This window comes from Chelonia mydas, chromosome 1 (genome assembly GCF_015237465.2).
Source record: "Chelonia mydas isolate rCheMyd1 chromosome 1, rCheMyd1.pri.v2, whole genome shotgun sequence".
NCBI lineage: Eukaryota > Metazoa > Chordata > Testudines > Cheloniidae > Chelonia > Chelonia mydas.
This window is the reverse complement of record NC_057849.1, coordinates 301377144-301391717: the sequence shown is the minus strand read 5'-3', so window position 1 is coordinate 301391717 and position 14574 is coordinate 301377144. Positions and strand designations below refer to the sequence as shown.

Genomic DNA, 14574 nt, shown 5'->3' with positions numbered 1-14574 from the left:
GATACTCAGAGCTCAGTGGTTCAGGGGCCAAATTAGTGATCAACATTATCACACAACATTATCGTGTGAATTCATTGTTTCATTTACTATTTTATTTATATCTATATATATAGATATATAAAATCTCACAGCAAAATGACTGACCAAGTATTCTACAATTGGTTAACAGTAAAAGCAGCCTAATTAGTTAATAATTAAATCACAGTGTTTTAATATCATGTGCGCAATATAGAATAGACAGGCCAAGGGACCACAGGCACCTCAGACGCTGTTGCGTCTGGTCTACACAACAGAGTGGTTAGAACGCTGGCAGCCACTGGTGCTTTATCCGTACTAGCACTTTCACCACTGCATACGTGAGATCAGATTCAGAATCAATGCCACCGAATTAGTGACTATGGCACTTCCCTGAATATTTGCTGAATATTGCATTCCTGCCCATGCTCCCAGTCACCCTGGAGATTGCTGTAACTGGGAGAAATCTAAGAGGAAAAACACTTTGTTTCTCTGCTTTGTGCATCTGACAACACTTCAGCTGATTCCATCCATCTTAGAGAAGAATTAACTCCCACTCAAATAGCCACCTGGCTTAGAGAGGAGCATGCTAGAAAGTGTAGTGTTAATGTGGCCCTCCCTCTGTTGACACCCTCCTCCCACAGCTCTCATTGACTTGGGATGGAGCGTTTCTGTGGGGAGGAGGAGAAATGCAGCAGGAGAAATCCTCCACCCCCGACCTACAATCATGCCTAATTACCTATGGCACTCCCTGACACCAATTGTCATTGAGACCTGGAGCTTAGAAGGATTCAGGACTAGAGAAATCTAGTTCCATTAAATAGAACAAAAATGTAAAAATGATACAAACCTTGCTCCAGAATGGAAGCTGAGCACCAAATTCCTGCTGTCTGGAAGAGACTAATGGACAGGCTGTGCCACAATTGTCCATTATAGGGAATCTTGTGCCTTACTTTAAAACATCTAGTACTGGCCATTGCCAGGGACCGGATACTGGACTACACGGACCATTGTCTGATCCACTGTGGCAATCCCTATGTTTTTGTGTGTCTAAACTGTTCCCTCCCATCTGCTCCCTCAGTCCAGTTCCACAAGTTTCCGATCCCCCTGCTCATGTTAGTGGAAGGGAATATAAAGGCCTATGTCAGCTTAACAGTCAAATACAAATAGTAGTAACATGAATTATCAGCACACAGAATGTTATGATACTTCATTTTAATAACTTTTATTAGGTCACACCAACAACTATCTCCATAAGTACCATTCAGCTCATTTGCAAATGCATGAATTGACAAACATCAAATCCTTACCAGAATCATATACTCTTACAGGTGTCCCAGACACAACATTAACTATATTAAGCAAAATTCATAAATAGTAAAAATGTTTTTTTTTTTTCACATTGCAGCCTTCCTCAAGCATGGATGTACGGCTTTGGAGTATCCTCCCCAAATCTTTGTGTCAAACTTTCTTAGCCATTGTAATGACCGTAGAGATGATTCTTTTTCCTGCAGTAAAATCTTTTGTCCTTTAGCAGTTTACAGTTAGTAGTGCTCTTAGCACACATGAAATGTTTGCATCTGAAATGAAAGTGGTGGTGTAATACAATACAGTATTATCAGCTTGTAGTTTGCCCACACACTCCACCCTCATTAGAAACCTTTCCGTTGTAACACTCTTCCTCAAGAACAATGAATCTCCCTCATAATCAGGTCCTTTCTAAACACTACCTCACCTTGCACATATTAAAGTGTTTGACTTCCAGCAATGGTTATATTATAGTTAGGGTGGAGTATCAATCAGTCCTTTTCCTCCTTAATATTTACATAGTCATTTTTAACCTCACTACAATGTATGACTCCAACGTTGACATACATTTTCTGAAACATTCACAGTGCAGTATTTTGTGGCCTGACCAAACCTGGTATATGTCATTAAAAATAAACATTTTTTATAAAAATAGAATACTTTAAGTGTTCACACTAACAACCAGTTATATCCTACACCAAACAAGCTATACAGTAATACGCACAGAATTCCACAGGAACAGAAATGACACATGATGCTTGCCCTAAAGCTACAGTACTCTTCCCTACATAACAAAAACTTTAATTAGTATCTCTTTTGAAAATCACTTCTGGTCATGATTTAGGAATATACTGTGTATCATAACTCACTGGGCTGGATTAACTCAAGGAGCAACTATGGGTGATAAAAAATGTTTGTTCTTTTGTTCAATTTTCTTAATCCTTCAGTACTGGCATGCAAAGGATGGCAGCAATCCCACCACACTGCAGCCTTGTTGGCTTTCCTCAGCTGGCTTGTTGGCTTTCCTCAGCTGGCTCAGCATCTCTTCTCAACCCCTTACACACACTATGCTGCAGCTCCTTTGCGTGGCTGGCTGGCAGAGTTGCAGCTACTAAACATGTGGTCATACCAGCTCCTCAGGGTCACTTGGCTCCTCGCACTGTTACTGGTCCACTGTTTACTTGACTCCCTCTCCAAATGGTGCTTCCAAAACTGCTGCATCATAGGCTTTAGCCTACTGGTTAATATGGACTCCTTAAATTTTTACTCTCATGGAACAATTAAAGCACTTTATTGACAGAAGAGAAGCCTCACAATTTTCAGTAAGAAATCTGTACATACAAATTATTTCTCAAAGGAGCGATTGAGTTTTGGAATGATAATGACATTAACATTGAGATAGCTTTTTTCCGGGTGTGTTCCCTTACATTTTGTGTGCAGCATAAATATACTGCTCCTCAAAAGCTGACATACTCATTTTATTTCATGGCATTTTGGAATGTTGACTATCATTTTAGAAACTTGCCATGAGACTGGCTCTAAGGAACCTTATTGATATAATGGGCAAACAAAGAACAAAGGTAGAGTCTACTTTATACAACAGGAGACATTGTACAGTCTTGGAATTCTCATTATCTGGCCTGGTCTTTGTGTGAAAACCGTTACTGCACTGCCCATTGCCCAATAGCACATGCAACAGGAATGGTACATCAAGCTTGAGCGATTGGTACTCTAGCTTTTCCCTTCTTTGCATTAATCATGAGTCTCTGTACATCCCTGCTGCTCACCCCTCATTCTGCTGTACATGCTCTAAACTACAATAAAACCCAGGCTGCAAATGGTGAGCACATTCATTTCACAAATGAATGAGAGCTGGTGGGTATTAGCACTAGATGGTGGTAGATGTAGTCTGGTAAATAGATACAGCCGCCCCAAATATTTGGGATTTACCACTGTAGTGTGTAGAATCCCATAGCTATAAACAACATATCTCATCAACAGTGCAGTTTGGACAACATCAAACATGTGCAACAGTGTTTTCACAAAAACTGGGCAGTGAAAAAGTAGTGGACAAAACATTTACTTTTGTTCATACTACTACTAATGGATTTCTCTCTGGCATTGTATTGTAGACAGACCTGGTCATGTATCCACATCCCTGTCTCTGTTATCTTGTGATGACAAAAGAGAAGGATAGGGAGCAACGCATTTCACATTGACATATGTAGCACTGACATGAACATAATGCTCGCCGATAAAAGTGGAGAAGATTGTTGATATATTAGAAACCAGTTCAGAAAATGCTGGGCGCATTTCAGGTTTTGGATGCCAACACTTTAGCATGACTTCATACCTGCCATTGAAATAAAAAGACAGTAAGTGCTCATCTATGAAATATGTAAAATAAACCCAACAACCCAGAATCAATAACATTTGCAGGATATGTTGCAATCTATTTACTTACAGTGGATCAGGGCAGTATTCCGGTTGCAGTAGCCTTCTTCCTTGTAACAAGTAAACAGTTATATCAAAAGAATTCACGTCTGGGTAGGGCGGTGCTCCTCTTGTCATAAGTTCCCACAACAACACACCAAAGGACCACTAATAAAACAAACCAATAGTAAATCACAGGGGAGAGAAGGTTTTGAACTCCACTTGCAGAATATGGTCTGACAGATTTGATCATATCCAATTTCCCTGTGAAACAAGCTATTTTACTGCATGCAGCCTATAATGCTGCAAAGAACTGAGGAACCACTTAAACTAGAACGAGAGAAACTGAACTAAGTAAGGTGAAATTGGCAGAGCTCCTTTGAGGTCAATTTACAGCAGCTGAGGACTGGGCTAATGCCATATAAATACATACTGGAGAATACAAATGGCTGAAATTCTATACATCAGACTAATCTGAATCTGAATTGAATTTAGGCTAAAATACAAAGTGATGCAGCCAACTAGTGACTTCAGCTACTAACTTTTTTTCTTCATATGTAGCCAGGTAACATTTGGTCGCAATGGTCAAAGTATTTATAAAGCAAATAAAGCCTCTTCAAGAGGTGTTATCTGTTAAGAATGTGAAAGCTAACTTTGTGTTTTCTATAGTTGCAGACCTAGGAACTAATCCTGCTCTCAGTAAATTCAGTGACAGATTTATCCTCCGTTTTACTGGGAGTGTGATTAGGCCTCCATTTCTTTCCTGAGCAGCAACTGACAAAACATGCCAAACTGCTGTCGCTTTGTGATGAGCACAGATATCTCCTGTGCACTTGGATACCACCAATTTCATATTCTTTTGTGAGCTAGAGTAGGATTCCACCCTAGTCTTGGCTTGGACATATAGTCTTAGTGCATTAATCAAATGCCATAAAGATGCCTTTGGTGGTATTTCTAGGGGTGTTTTTAAATGAGGTACATATAAATATACATAAATAGTCTGTACATTACCACATCTGATTTTGTAGTGAACTTCTGAGTTTGCAAACTTTCTAAAGCCATCCATTTCACTGGCAGTTTAGCTCCTGTTTTATTGTGCACACTGTAGTATTCTTTATCATAGACATCTCTAGCAAGACCAAAATCAGCCACCTTGACAGTGAACTTTTCATCCAGCCTATGAAAATGACAAAAATTATTATCTGTAGCTGAGCAGACAGGATTTACAATGACTGTGAATATTCTCTAAATTATAATAAGTGACTTGTGTGTTTGAGACCGTAACTTCTGAAGCCAGCACTCTATCTTGCATCTATTAACTCATGCTAAATTGAAACAAAAGACATGTGATATCCATTTAACAAATTGAATGAACTCAGAAATATTACTGCTATTGCCCTGATCATTCAAATTACAATTCTTTAAAAACAGTTGTATCATAAAAAAGGTCTCTAATACTGCCCTGTACATCCAGACAGTGAATGCTGAATCATTTCTTATATAGTTGCTTCTTCTTCCATCTACCTGGAAATCTACTAGTTTTCATATTGCGATACCACCTTTCCCATTCACTGATAGTTTAGACAAGACAACTCCTCTTTATCACACTAATTGTTCAGATTTGATGATAGTCCATAGCAAAGGCGGTATTAGGTGTACATATTGAAATACACAGAGCTGATCCATTGGTTGGTGTATTTTTGTTATTTAATAGATAAGTAATACTAGATGGAAAAAGGCCCGTAGGGCAAATCCTTCCACCTTCCTTCCTGGCTTTGGAGGGTCCCAGACACAGTATTATTGGTGTGGTTTTATTGGGTGGGAAGGCAGCATTTGGGAGCCCACACAGGAGGTTAATGTTTCCTGTGTGCTGTGAAACCCAGCTCTATGTGGGCTCCCAGGTTATCCATAAAGCAGGGTTTGGGGAAGGATTTGGGGTGAAGGTGGACCCACCAGCTGCTGAGAAGAGTCACTGGCCATTACCCTGTATGAAATGGAGGTGGATGAGTGGCAGTAACTAGTGCAACCTCAAGGCTACAGTAACAGCCATGTTGCATCCGAGGAAGAAGGATGTTTCCACCCAAGCCCCAATAGGACAATCCTGTACCACACCCAGCCACCTGGATGAAGGGAGACATTTTAGCCCTTACACTGTAACTAAAATAAATTTTTGGAGTAAACTTGAGATTGTTTGCCTAAGAAGGAGTCCTATAAGAGGTAACAAAATAGAAGTATGTAAACTAATGCATGTAACAGAGGAAGTTCTGTTCTTTCTTCCTCATAAAGAACAAGGTAAAACTGAACCATGGCAAATTAAAAACTGATCAAAAGAAATTATTTTTCACACAACACATGATTACTTAGACAGTGGAACTCATTGCCACATGATATCATTGAGGGATCTTGCTAGTAAGATTCGAAGAGGGATTGAACATTTATAAGGATAACAAAAACATCCAAAGAATTCTAATAGATAATGCTAAAGAAGGAGTATTGGAAGAGACATTAAACCCCATGCTCAGTGCTTGAACCAATCTCTAATTATTAGTGATTGGGATGAGACCTTCATCGGGCAAATTATCCCATATCTGCCGAAAGTGGGGTTTCTTGCATATTCCTCTGAAGTATCTGGCACCAGAGAGAGAACACTGTACTAGATGGACCACTGGGTCTGATCCAGTCTGGCAATTCCTTTGTTCATAAAAAGCCTGAAAAATATGTAACCCCTCACTCTTCATTACAAATCCCTGGATCTGCAGAGTAACTGAATTAGGAGATGCTTTCCACAGCAGGCACATTTAAAAATATTATATAGCAAGGGTGAATAACCTTTTTGCTACCAGGGCTCCACTTCCTCACATGTACAAAAAGTAAATTCCAATGATTAATACTGTAGCACATTAATTCCTACTGTAGGTGATGAATCAGCATAACATGGGCAAGTACTATATCAGTCATTGTGCGAACTAAGCTGTCTGGTCACCCAGACACTAATAAGATTCTTTGCATAATTTTGTTTCATGCCCTTTTGTGCAGAATCAAGCCAAAATGATGTCAAGTCCGTGCAATGAAAGACCCACTGTCAAGCAGTCTCATTGTTACTGTTTCTTTGTTTTCCCCATTTTGTGTTCCACAAAGTTTCACCACATTTACCTCCTTACTGCCAGGTGAGGCAGCACAGAAAGGCAGTTTATGAGTAGCCTGGGTGAAAGCACAGCGTTAAAAAAGGCAAGCTGAGACAACGCAGTTTAAATTCCCTCAAAGGAGTCCTTTTTAATTCTCTGGCAGCTCAACCTTGAGAGCTGCCATCCTCCCTTTCCTTTTCCTTCTGCCTGCACAAAACGTGCATATGTGTAACTGTAAATCTTTAGCAGGCTAAAGCAGCTCATTTTTATGTGAGCTTAATAGTATCAGTATAACATAAAAAATACATTTCTGCTGCAATATATAGTCCAGGAAGCTTTACATTTACCACAGGGTTACTCTCCCTACAATAATGTGATAATGTGGCATGGAATTAGATTATTGTACTTACATACAATTTCTTGCAGCCAAATCTCTATGGACAAACTTTTTGCTTGCAAGGTATTTCATACCTTTTGCTACTTGAAGGCCAAATCCAATCAAATCTTTAACTGTTGGGTTCTGTAAAACATGGACATTTACAATCGTTAAAAGGATATAGTAAATTATGGGGAGTACTGATTGGGAATGCAGTTGGCCATCTTTTGCTATGACCATAATGTTTTGGGGCTTTGTATCCTGCCTTCAATTTGTATTAAAAACTCCCAGTGAGAGGCAGAAGTTGGCAATGAAACCAGGTACAAGCTTAGATCAGGCTCCAGCTAACAGAAGCTAAACATAACTTTTGTCTTGATAGGAAGACAACATAAGAAGCAGCAAGTAAAACCAACAAAACTTCCAGTCTGTGGATTCATGGAATATATAATATAATGGACCAGAACCCCTGGCCTAGTCAAGCTCAGTGCAGTACCAAGGGGATAGCTTAGGCAAAGGCTGGCAGGGGGCCAGTTTGACCCCCAGTATAATTTCAAGCAGCCTGTAGGCTGTACTAAATTACACCTGGCTGCCATTGTCCCAAGGGATCATCCCAGCAAGTGGAGGTCACCAGAGTGCAGAGGAGTCACACTTGGCCTTACCAGCCTCAATGCTGGGGCTGGGGTCACATGTAGTTACTATGCCAACTCTACACCAGGAATCTCCAGGTAGCAGATTAAATTTGAAGTTCACATCTGTAAGAGAACAGCATTTGGCCCATTCTCTTTACATACTCACTTCCAATTTCACCCGCACAGTCACTACAATCTTTTGTTCCCTGTCACAGTGACTGTATCAATTTACGAATTCTTTTCTGTTTTCTGAACAACAATTATGATTGCAACCTTCAGTGTGGATTAGAACCTCTGTTTTGGGGGCAGGAACCGACTAAGGCTGGGAGACTGAAACAGGTCCATCGACAACTGAATAGGTCAGCCCTGGCAGAACAATGGGGTTGCTCTGACACAACCACTGACTTTTAATGACTCTGCCTCAGCAGTTCCAGTGGGGGTTGAAGCATGGAAAATTCCCACTGGAAGGGCAGAAAGAGAAAAGGCTTCACATGCAGCTTTTAAAATGACATGCTCTCCAAGCAAGGAGAGTCATTCCAACCTGAGAAACATGACATAGCTGAAGGAGTGGGGGCAGTAGGATCTGGCATTTCCCCAATGCCAATGCCAACTGACCAAATCCCAACACCACTCAGGAATGACAAGGACTTGGGATGGAGGGGTGTCTTCAAGATGTTGTTTTGCCTACATTTGCCTACAGGAGTATTGCTTCTGTGCTGAGAGTAAAGTGTGTGTGTTAAAGAAGTTCCTGTGCAAAGCCTGTGTTCCCTACTTTACCTGCCATGTGTTCACAAGGAGTTAAACTATACACCAGCGTGCCCATGGGGGTAGAGCTCTGGGCGGAGTCTGAATAAATGACTGGGAAGGCTTGGGGGTTCAGCACTGGTTTCAGGGCCTAGGGCAGTTGAACTGCAGGGTCCCACATCTCAAGGAGGGTGTCAGATGGGGAGTATGCACTCTGGGAGTGTGCCTTGAAGACCAGGCCTAGCAACAGTGTCTGGACACTGCCCAGACCCTGCAGGCCTCAAAGTATGTGGGATCCAAAGGTTGGGACTGATGCAGCAGACTGGTGACCATCCACTAGGGGGGCTCAGCCAGGACTGTCACAGTTGTTATTTTGAGTCCAGTCTGAACATATTGCCTAGGCAGACCTGATGCCCAAGGCCAGCAATCCAATTTATTCAATCAGAAATTACATAGACTCAGAAGTTTAATACCAATGTGTAAATTCTGTATCTGGCTGCATGACTATTTGTTATACAACTATAACACCCTCCAGGTTTCTATGAGGTTAAGCTTGCTCTGGACAGTTCTTTCTGTGAAACAACACTGTTCCACTGGCTTTTGTTTCTTTATTATAGAAACAGAGCAACCAGACAGTCTCTGCCCCAAAGAGCTTACCATTCTAGGACATCATTTGTTTAACTGAATATGTACTAAGTGAACTGACTATTTACTAACTGTATCTTGCTACACATATACAGCCTCAGTTACCCAAAGGCTCCTTTACACTGCTATAAGTGAGCAAAAATGCGCCAGAGCCGTGTAAAGGAGCCTTAACAGAACGGAGAATCAGGTCCATTATCTTATACTCGGTAAAAGCGCTAAAACACATTCTACTAACTTGTACTCTTAGTGCAAATTTGAGAGACTTGAACTGGTACCAACCATTGCTCTGTTTTCTCATTTCTTAAAAAAAAAATCACAAAGACTTTGTTGTGAGTAAAAAGAAAAGGAGGACTTGTGATACCTTAGAGACTAACAAATTTATTTGAGCATAAGCTTTCATGAGCTACAGCTCTCCGATGAAGTGAGCTGTAGCTCATGAAAGCTTATGCTCAAATAAATTTGTCAGTCTCTAAGGTGCCACAAGTACTCCTTTTCTTTTTGCGGATACAGACTAACATGGCTGCTACTCTGAAATTTGTTGTGAGTGTGGCACTGACAATAGCAGCCAGATACGATTGTCCCTTTACATCAAACACACAGGGCCAGATCTGCAGTGGGTGTAAACTGGCACAGCTCCCTTGAAGTTAATGGAACTGTGCCAATTTACACCACTGGATGGTCTCGCACACCAACTTTAATCTCAGAAACCAAATTTGTTTATAACAAGGGGCTTATGGATGGCAATGGTAAATCTTTATTGTCAATGAGTTTTGGGACTATATTCTGAAAAAGAATATAGCACTCTCAGAACAGTGGTTAATATACAAAAATAATGCCATTTTATAAACAGAATGTAGTGGTCAGATCTGGTAACCTATAATACTGTTATAGGGAGTGCTCAAACGTCACCGTTTAACAGATCTGATAATGTACTTACATGAGTCTCATTCCTAATGAAGTTTCGAAGATCTCCATGTTTCATATACGGAAGCACCACCAAAGGAGACCCCTCACTGGGCAAGCAAATTCCCAGTAGCGACAGGACATTGGAATGAGTGAAATCTTTCATGATGATCCCTTCTTTGAGAAACTGAGCTACTTCTTCCAGGTCTGTAATTCCTGAGAGATACGGCAGTGGGAGTTGGGGTGGGAGGGAGAGAGATCAATTTGCAATACATCTAAGGTGCAATAAATTCTAACTTACCAGAAACTAGAGGGGATAGATATAATTTTGAAAACGGGCCATTTTCTTCCCCTTCCCAAGCAGGGAGGTATAGTTGAAACTATGATCCAAATCTGGTTGTGGAGTTTGACACATGGTTCACATTGAAGTCAGTGGACCTGATTCCATAAAGCAGGGGTTCTCAAACTGGGGGTCGTAACCCCTCCGGGGGTCACGAGGTTATTTCGTGGGGGTCATGAGTTGTCAGCCTCCACCCCCAAACTCTGCTTCGCCTCCAGCATTTATAAGAGTGTTAAATATTTACAAACGTGTTTTTAATTAATAAAGTTGGTCAGGTTTGAGAACCACTGCCATAAAGCATGACTTTACTCATGAACCTGCTCATGAACTACTCATGTGAATAGCTTCACTGAGGTCAAAGTTACCAGCATGTATTGAGTGTTTTCAGGCTTGGGCTCAGTTTGAACTGCATACTAATATTTATATTTAGAGTATAGTCCAATAAGTTTTCAACACTGTCAGGTTCAAAGCAAGCTGTGTTATAGAACATATTCAATAATCCATCATCTGGATATATCGGTCTCTCTCAAATACTTTATTATTTTTTATTCCCCCCTTTTTATAGCCATTTTTTAAAAAAGTAATGCCTGAAGATAAAGCCAGGAATGAATCATTACTATACTATGTACGAACTTCCTTCTGCTGGTTTTCAATTTCATTTATAAAAACCAAACCTAAGCCAAGTTAATGGTGTGCAAAATGCTATTTGCCCTCCCCTAGCTCTTCCCCCTATGTCCGTGTTTGTATTTGGAGAAGATGTGAACGTTCTCCTTGACAAACAAATTTACAGAGCCAAATTTATCCCTTCTGTAGCTGAACTGAAAGCAGTGGAATTACCCCAGGGATGAATTAGGCTAATAGTAGTTGCAGCTGAAGTCAGTCTTTTATAGGTGAAAGTGGAACTCTACAGAGCAATTTGCTATTTTGGGTTACTCTGGCTGCCTTACGAGCTATGATGATATCTCACTATTAAAAAATGTAACTCACTGTTCAAGGACTTCACAGCACAATGAATTTTCCTGCCATCATTATCCAACAATGTCCCATGGTACACACACCCAAAATGCCCTGTGTGAAGAATGAGTAAGGTTAACCTCAATCTCAATAAGTAAGATTAGCTTTATATTACATTTTACTTTACTGACTAGCAATTATGCTATAACATAGTCATAATAGACTCTAATTTCAGACTGTTGCAATGTATACTTTATAACACATTAAGCTGCAAGTACATAAAGCTAAAGCTCTATTTCCAGCATAATTGATATTTCTTGATTTAGATGGAAAGAATAAATAAATGACAAAAGGCTAGCTCCACAACTGCCTAATATTCTTGCAATGACTATTTTAAAAAACCAACATTCCTTCTTTCCCCCCATACTCTGCTATTTGATGTATTCTGGAGGAGGGGACTAAATGGCTCAAGGGAATGATAAAGGGGAACTGAGCATTTCACCTGCAGTTCATGAGTTAAAAATCCAGTCAGTAGGGCACGATCAGAGGTTTCTGTGAAATAAGCTGGGCATCTTGCATCAGGTCAGATTCAAAGCTCTCCAAAGTCAATTGGAGTCTTCCCATTGACATCAATGGGCTTTGGAACATGACCCTAGTTTCCACATGGTGTGTCACCGAAAAATGATAATCACAATTTGCCTTCTTGCTGGCAGTCTCAACAGAGAAATGAATAGGTGTGTAGAGGAGATTGAAATCCTCTCTCATCCCTGGAGAGGGGCCTTTGGGTTAAGGAAGGGGCAGTGTGGAGAAGCACCCCCAGTCACAGCCCATGCTAACCTGCTCTGTGGATCAACAGAGAACTTAGAGCTTCAGGGCTGTGCATTTTCTGAGAACACTTACTTATCACAATTAATAAAAACAGATATTCTGGAGGATCCCAGTCAATGAGGTTGCATGTTCTTAAACAGATCTAACGATAGGGTTTGCCTGCCAACATCATGAATGCACATTCATTGGGCACAAGAGGTAAAAGATCATTTAAAGTTAATATTAACATTTGCAGTCACAGAGCTGAAGCAGTTTTTCAAGCATTAGCACTGCAGAAAATAAGGCTGAGGAATTCTACTTAGGATCCAGAGTCACAAGTTCTGGGCAAATCCAAAGGCGGCTTTAGTCCTGCAAACTGGAATTGGCCAGGAGTCTGTTTTCAAAAGCAACCAAAATTTCCCAATCTTGGAAACTGGGCGCATTTTATGCAAACCCTCAAGTATGGGTCAGTTAAATTTTTCTGGTTTGGGCCCTTTTCTGGTTTTGGCCCCCTTAAAAAAGGGGATGATGGGACATAGTAAATGAAATCAATGACATTTTCTGGCAGTTTTCCAATATTTAAAAAAATGAAGGGAATCTTTTATGTTTGTTTGGGGAAAAATAATGCCCTGCTCTTGCTATAGGAAACATAATCTATAACTAGGGTTGGCAGAATTCAATTTTTTAAAATAATTTCAACAGATATCAATATTTTATTTTTAAGCTTTCTTATTTTTATCAATTTTAATTTTCAGTTGTGGGAAATTATGGGGGCATCAGACAACAATTATTTAATGACAGACCTTGAGATTCAAAAAGTTAAAGCTACACAACCATTAAAACTCACATTGCCAATATCACATGTCAAAATATACAACATAAACATCCATAAATCAAACTCTGTTAAGTTCTCAAGCAGCATTTTTCTTACTTTGCTCATCTGTAAATGTTGATTATTATCAATAGAAATATTGTGAGGTACGGTGAAATCAACATTTACAAATTCAGAACCCAATCCTTCCCACTCTAACTATAATGCACTGAGGGGGATACAGTGCCTGTTTATTTGATTTGTGACTATTTTCCTGCACCATAGAAATTGGACAAATGGTTTACTGCCAAGTTTCCATCATTGTTCACTGGTTTTCTACCCCTCACTTTTTGTGTGTGCAACTGGAGACATTTTATGCCTAATTTTGAGAGGTACTGAAAACCCCAAACTTTCACTTAAGTCACTCAGGTATATTGAAGTGCACAAAATTAGTGAACACCTCTAAATATATTGACCTTGGCATGGGGGTCAGGAAGAATGGGGGACCCTGGTGTGTGGGGGAAAGGAGGAGATGGGGTGGGTCAGGCACACAAAATCTCGGGCATTAAAGGGAAGAACTGGGGCATTGTTATAGGGGGAAGGGAGAATGAGGGGCACACAGAGCCCCTGGCATGGGGGGAAAGGGAGCAATGACGGGAGAGGGACATGGTAAACACAGAGCCCATGCCATGTGGCAGATGGTGGAATGGGGGAGGATGAGACAGAGGCCCTGGCATGGGGGATAATGCAAGGAGTCCATGAAATAGAGGGGGATGGTGGGTAGCACACAGGGAGGTTGGGGTTGGGGTGCATATGGAGGGATGCAAGATGTCCCTGGTACGAGCAATGTGGTCAACCTATAAAAACAACAAAGTGTGCAAGTCTCTAGTTAAATGATTGCAGTATCTTTCAGTGATATGTAAGATGCTGCCTTCAGAAAGGAATATGATGAATGGCTGTGCAAAAATGTTATTTAGCAAGATAAGAGTTGAAATACTTACCTCTTCCTATTATCTCACTAAAATGCACAATCAGGCTGTCAGCACCAATGACTACATGCTGAACTTCTTTGACCAGGTCTGGATTTAAGGCACTGATGTCAATGTGGACATTAGTTTGCAGCAGTGGACTGGCTAAATCCGAGTCCCCACTAGACAGATTGGATGATAGCTCTGTGTGAGGATACTGTACTCGTCTGCATGAGCCATTCTGAGACAAATTTGGAAACTGATCTGCAAGATGAACAGAAATTATTTTAATTCTTTTACGCTTCCTGCTGTGCTCAATGGAAGATCAAGAGGTGTATTTAACTGGTACTTGTACAAAGTCAGTTATAGTCAATCAGTCTAGAAGTTAGCCTGCTTTACAACACACTCCGTCACAAAAGGGAAAAGAAAAATATACATAGCTGCCTTGCCAAAGCTCATGTAAACTTCATCAGCGAAGACAGAAATTCACTCTGGGCCCAACCCAGCTTCTTTTGA

At 40.5% G+C, this 14574-nt stretch overlaps 1 protein-coding gene across 3 annotated transcripts in view; it reads right to left on the bottom strand.

Annotated features, from left to right (window-relative positions):
- Positions 1-1215: 1215 nt before the first annotated feature.
- MET (MET proto-oncogene, receptor tyrosine kinase) overlaps positions 1216-14574 on the bottom strand; it is a 116710-nt gene continuing 103351 nt past the window's right edge. For all 3 annotated transcript variants that reach the window (XM_037888911.2, XM_043549869.1, XM_037888910.2), the window contains 7 exons: positions 14092-14322; positions 11506-11586; positions 10213-10394; positions 7292-7401; positions 4768-4933; positions 3788-3924; positions 1216-3676 (listed from right to left, as the gene is read on the bottom strand). In XM_037888911.2, coding sequence (XP_037744839.2) covers positions 3466-3676; positions 3788-3924; positions 4768-4933; positions 7292-7401; positions 10213-10394; positions 11506-11586; positions 14092-14322 — 1118 coding nt within the window. In that variant the 3' untranslated portion in view covers positions 1216-3465. The remainder of the gene's footprint in view (positions 3677-3787; positions 3925-4767; positions 4934-7291; positions 7402-10212; positions 10395-11505; positions 11587-14091; positions 14323-14574) is intronic.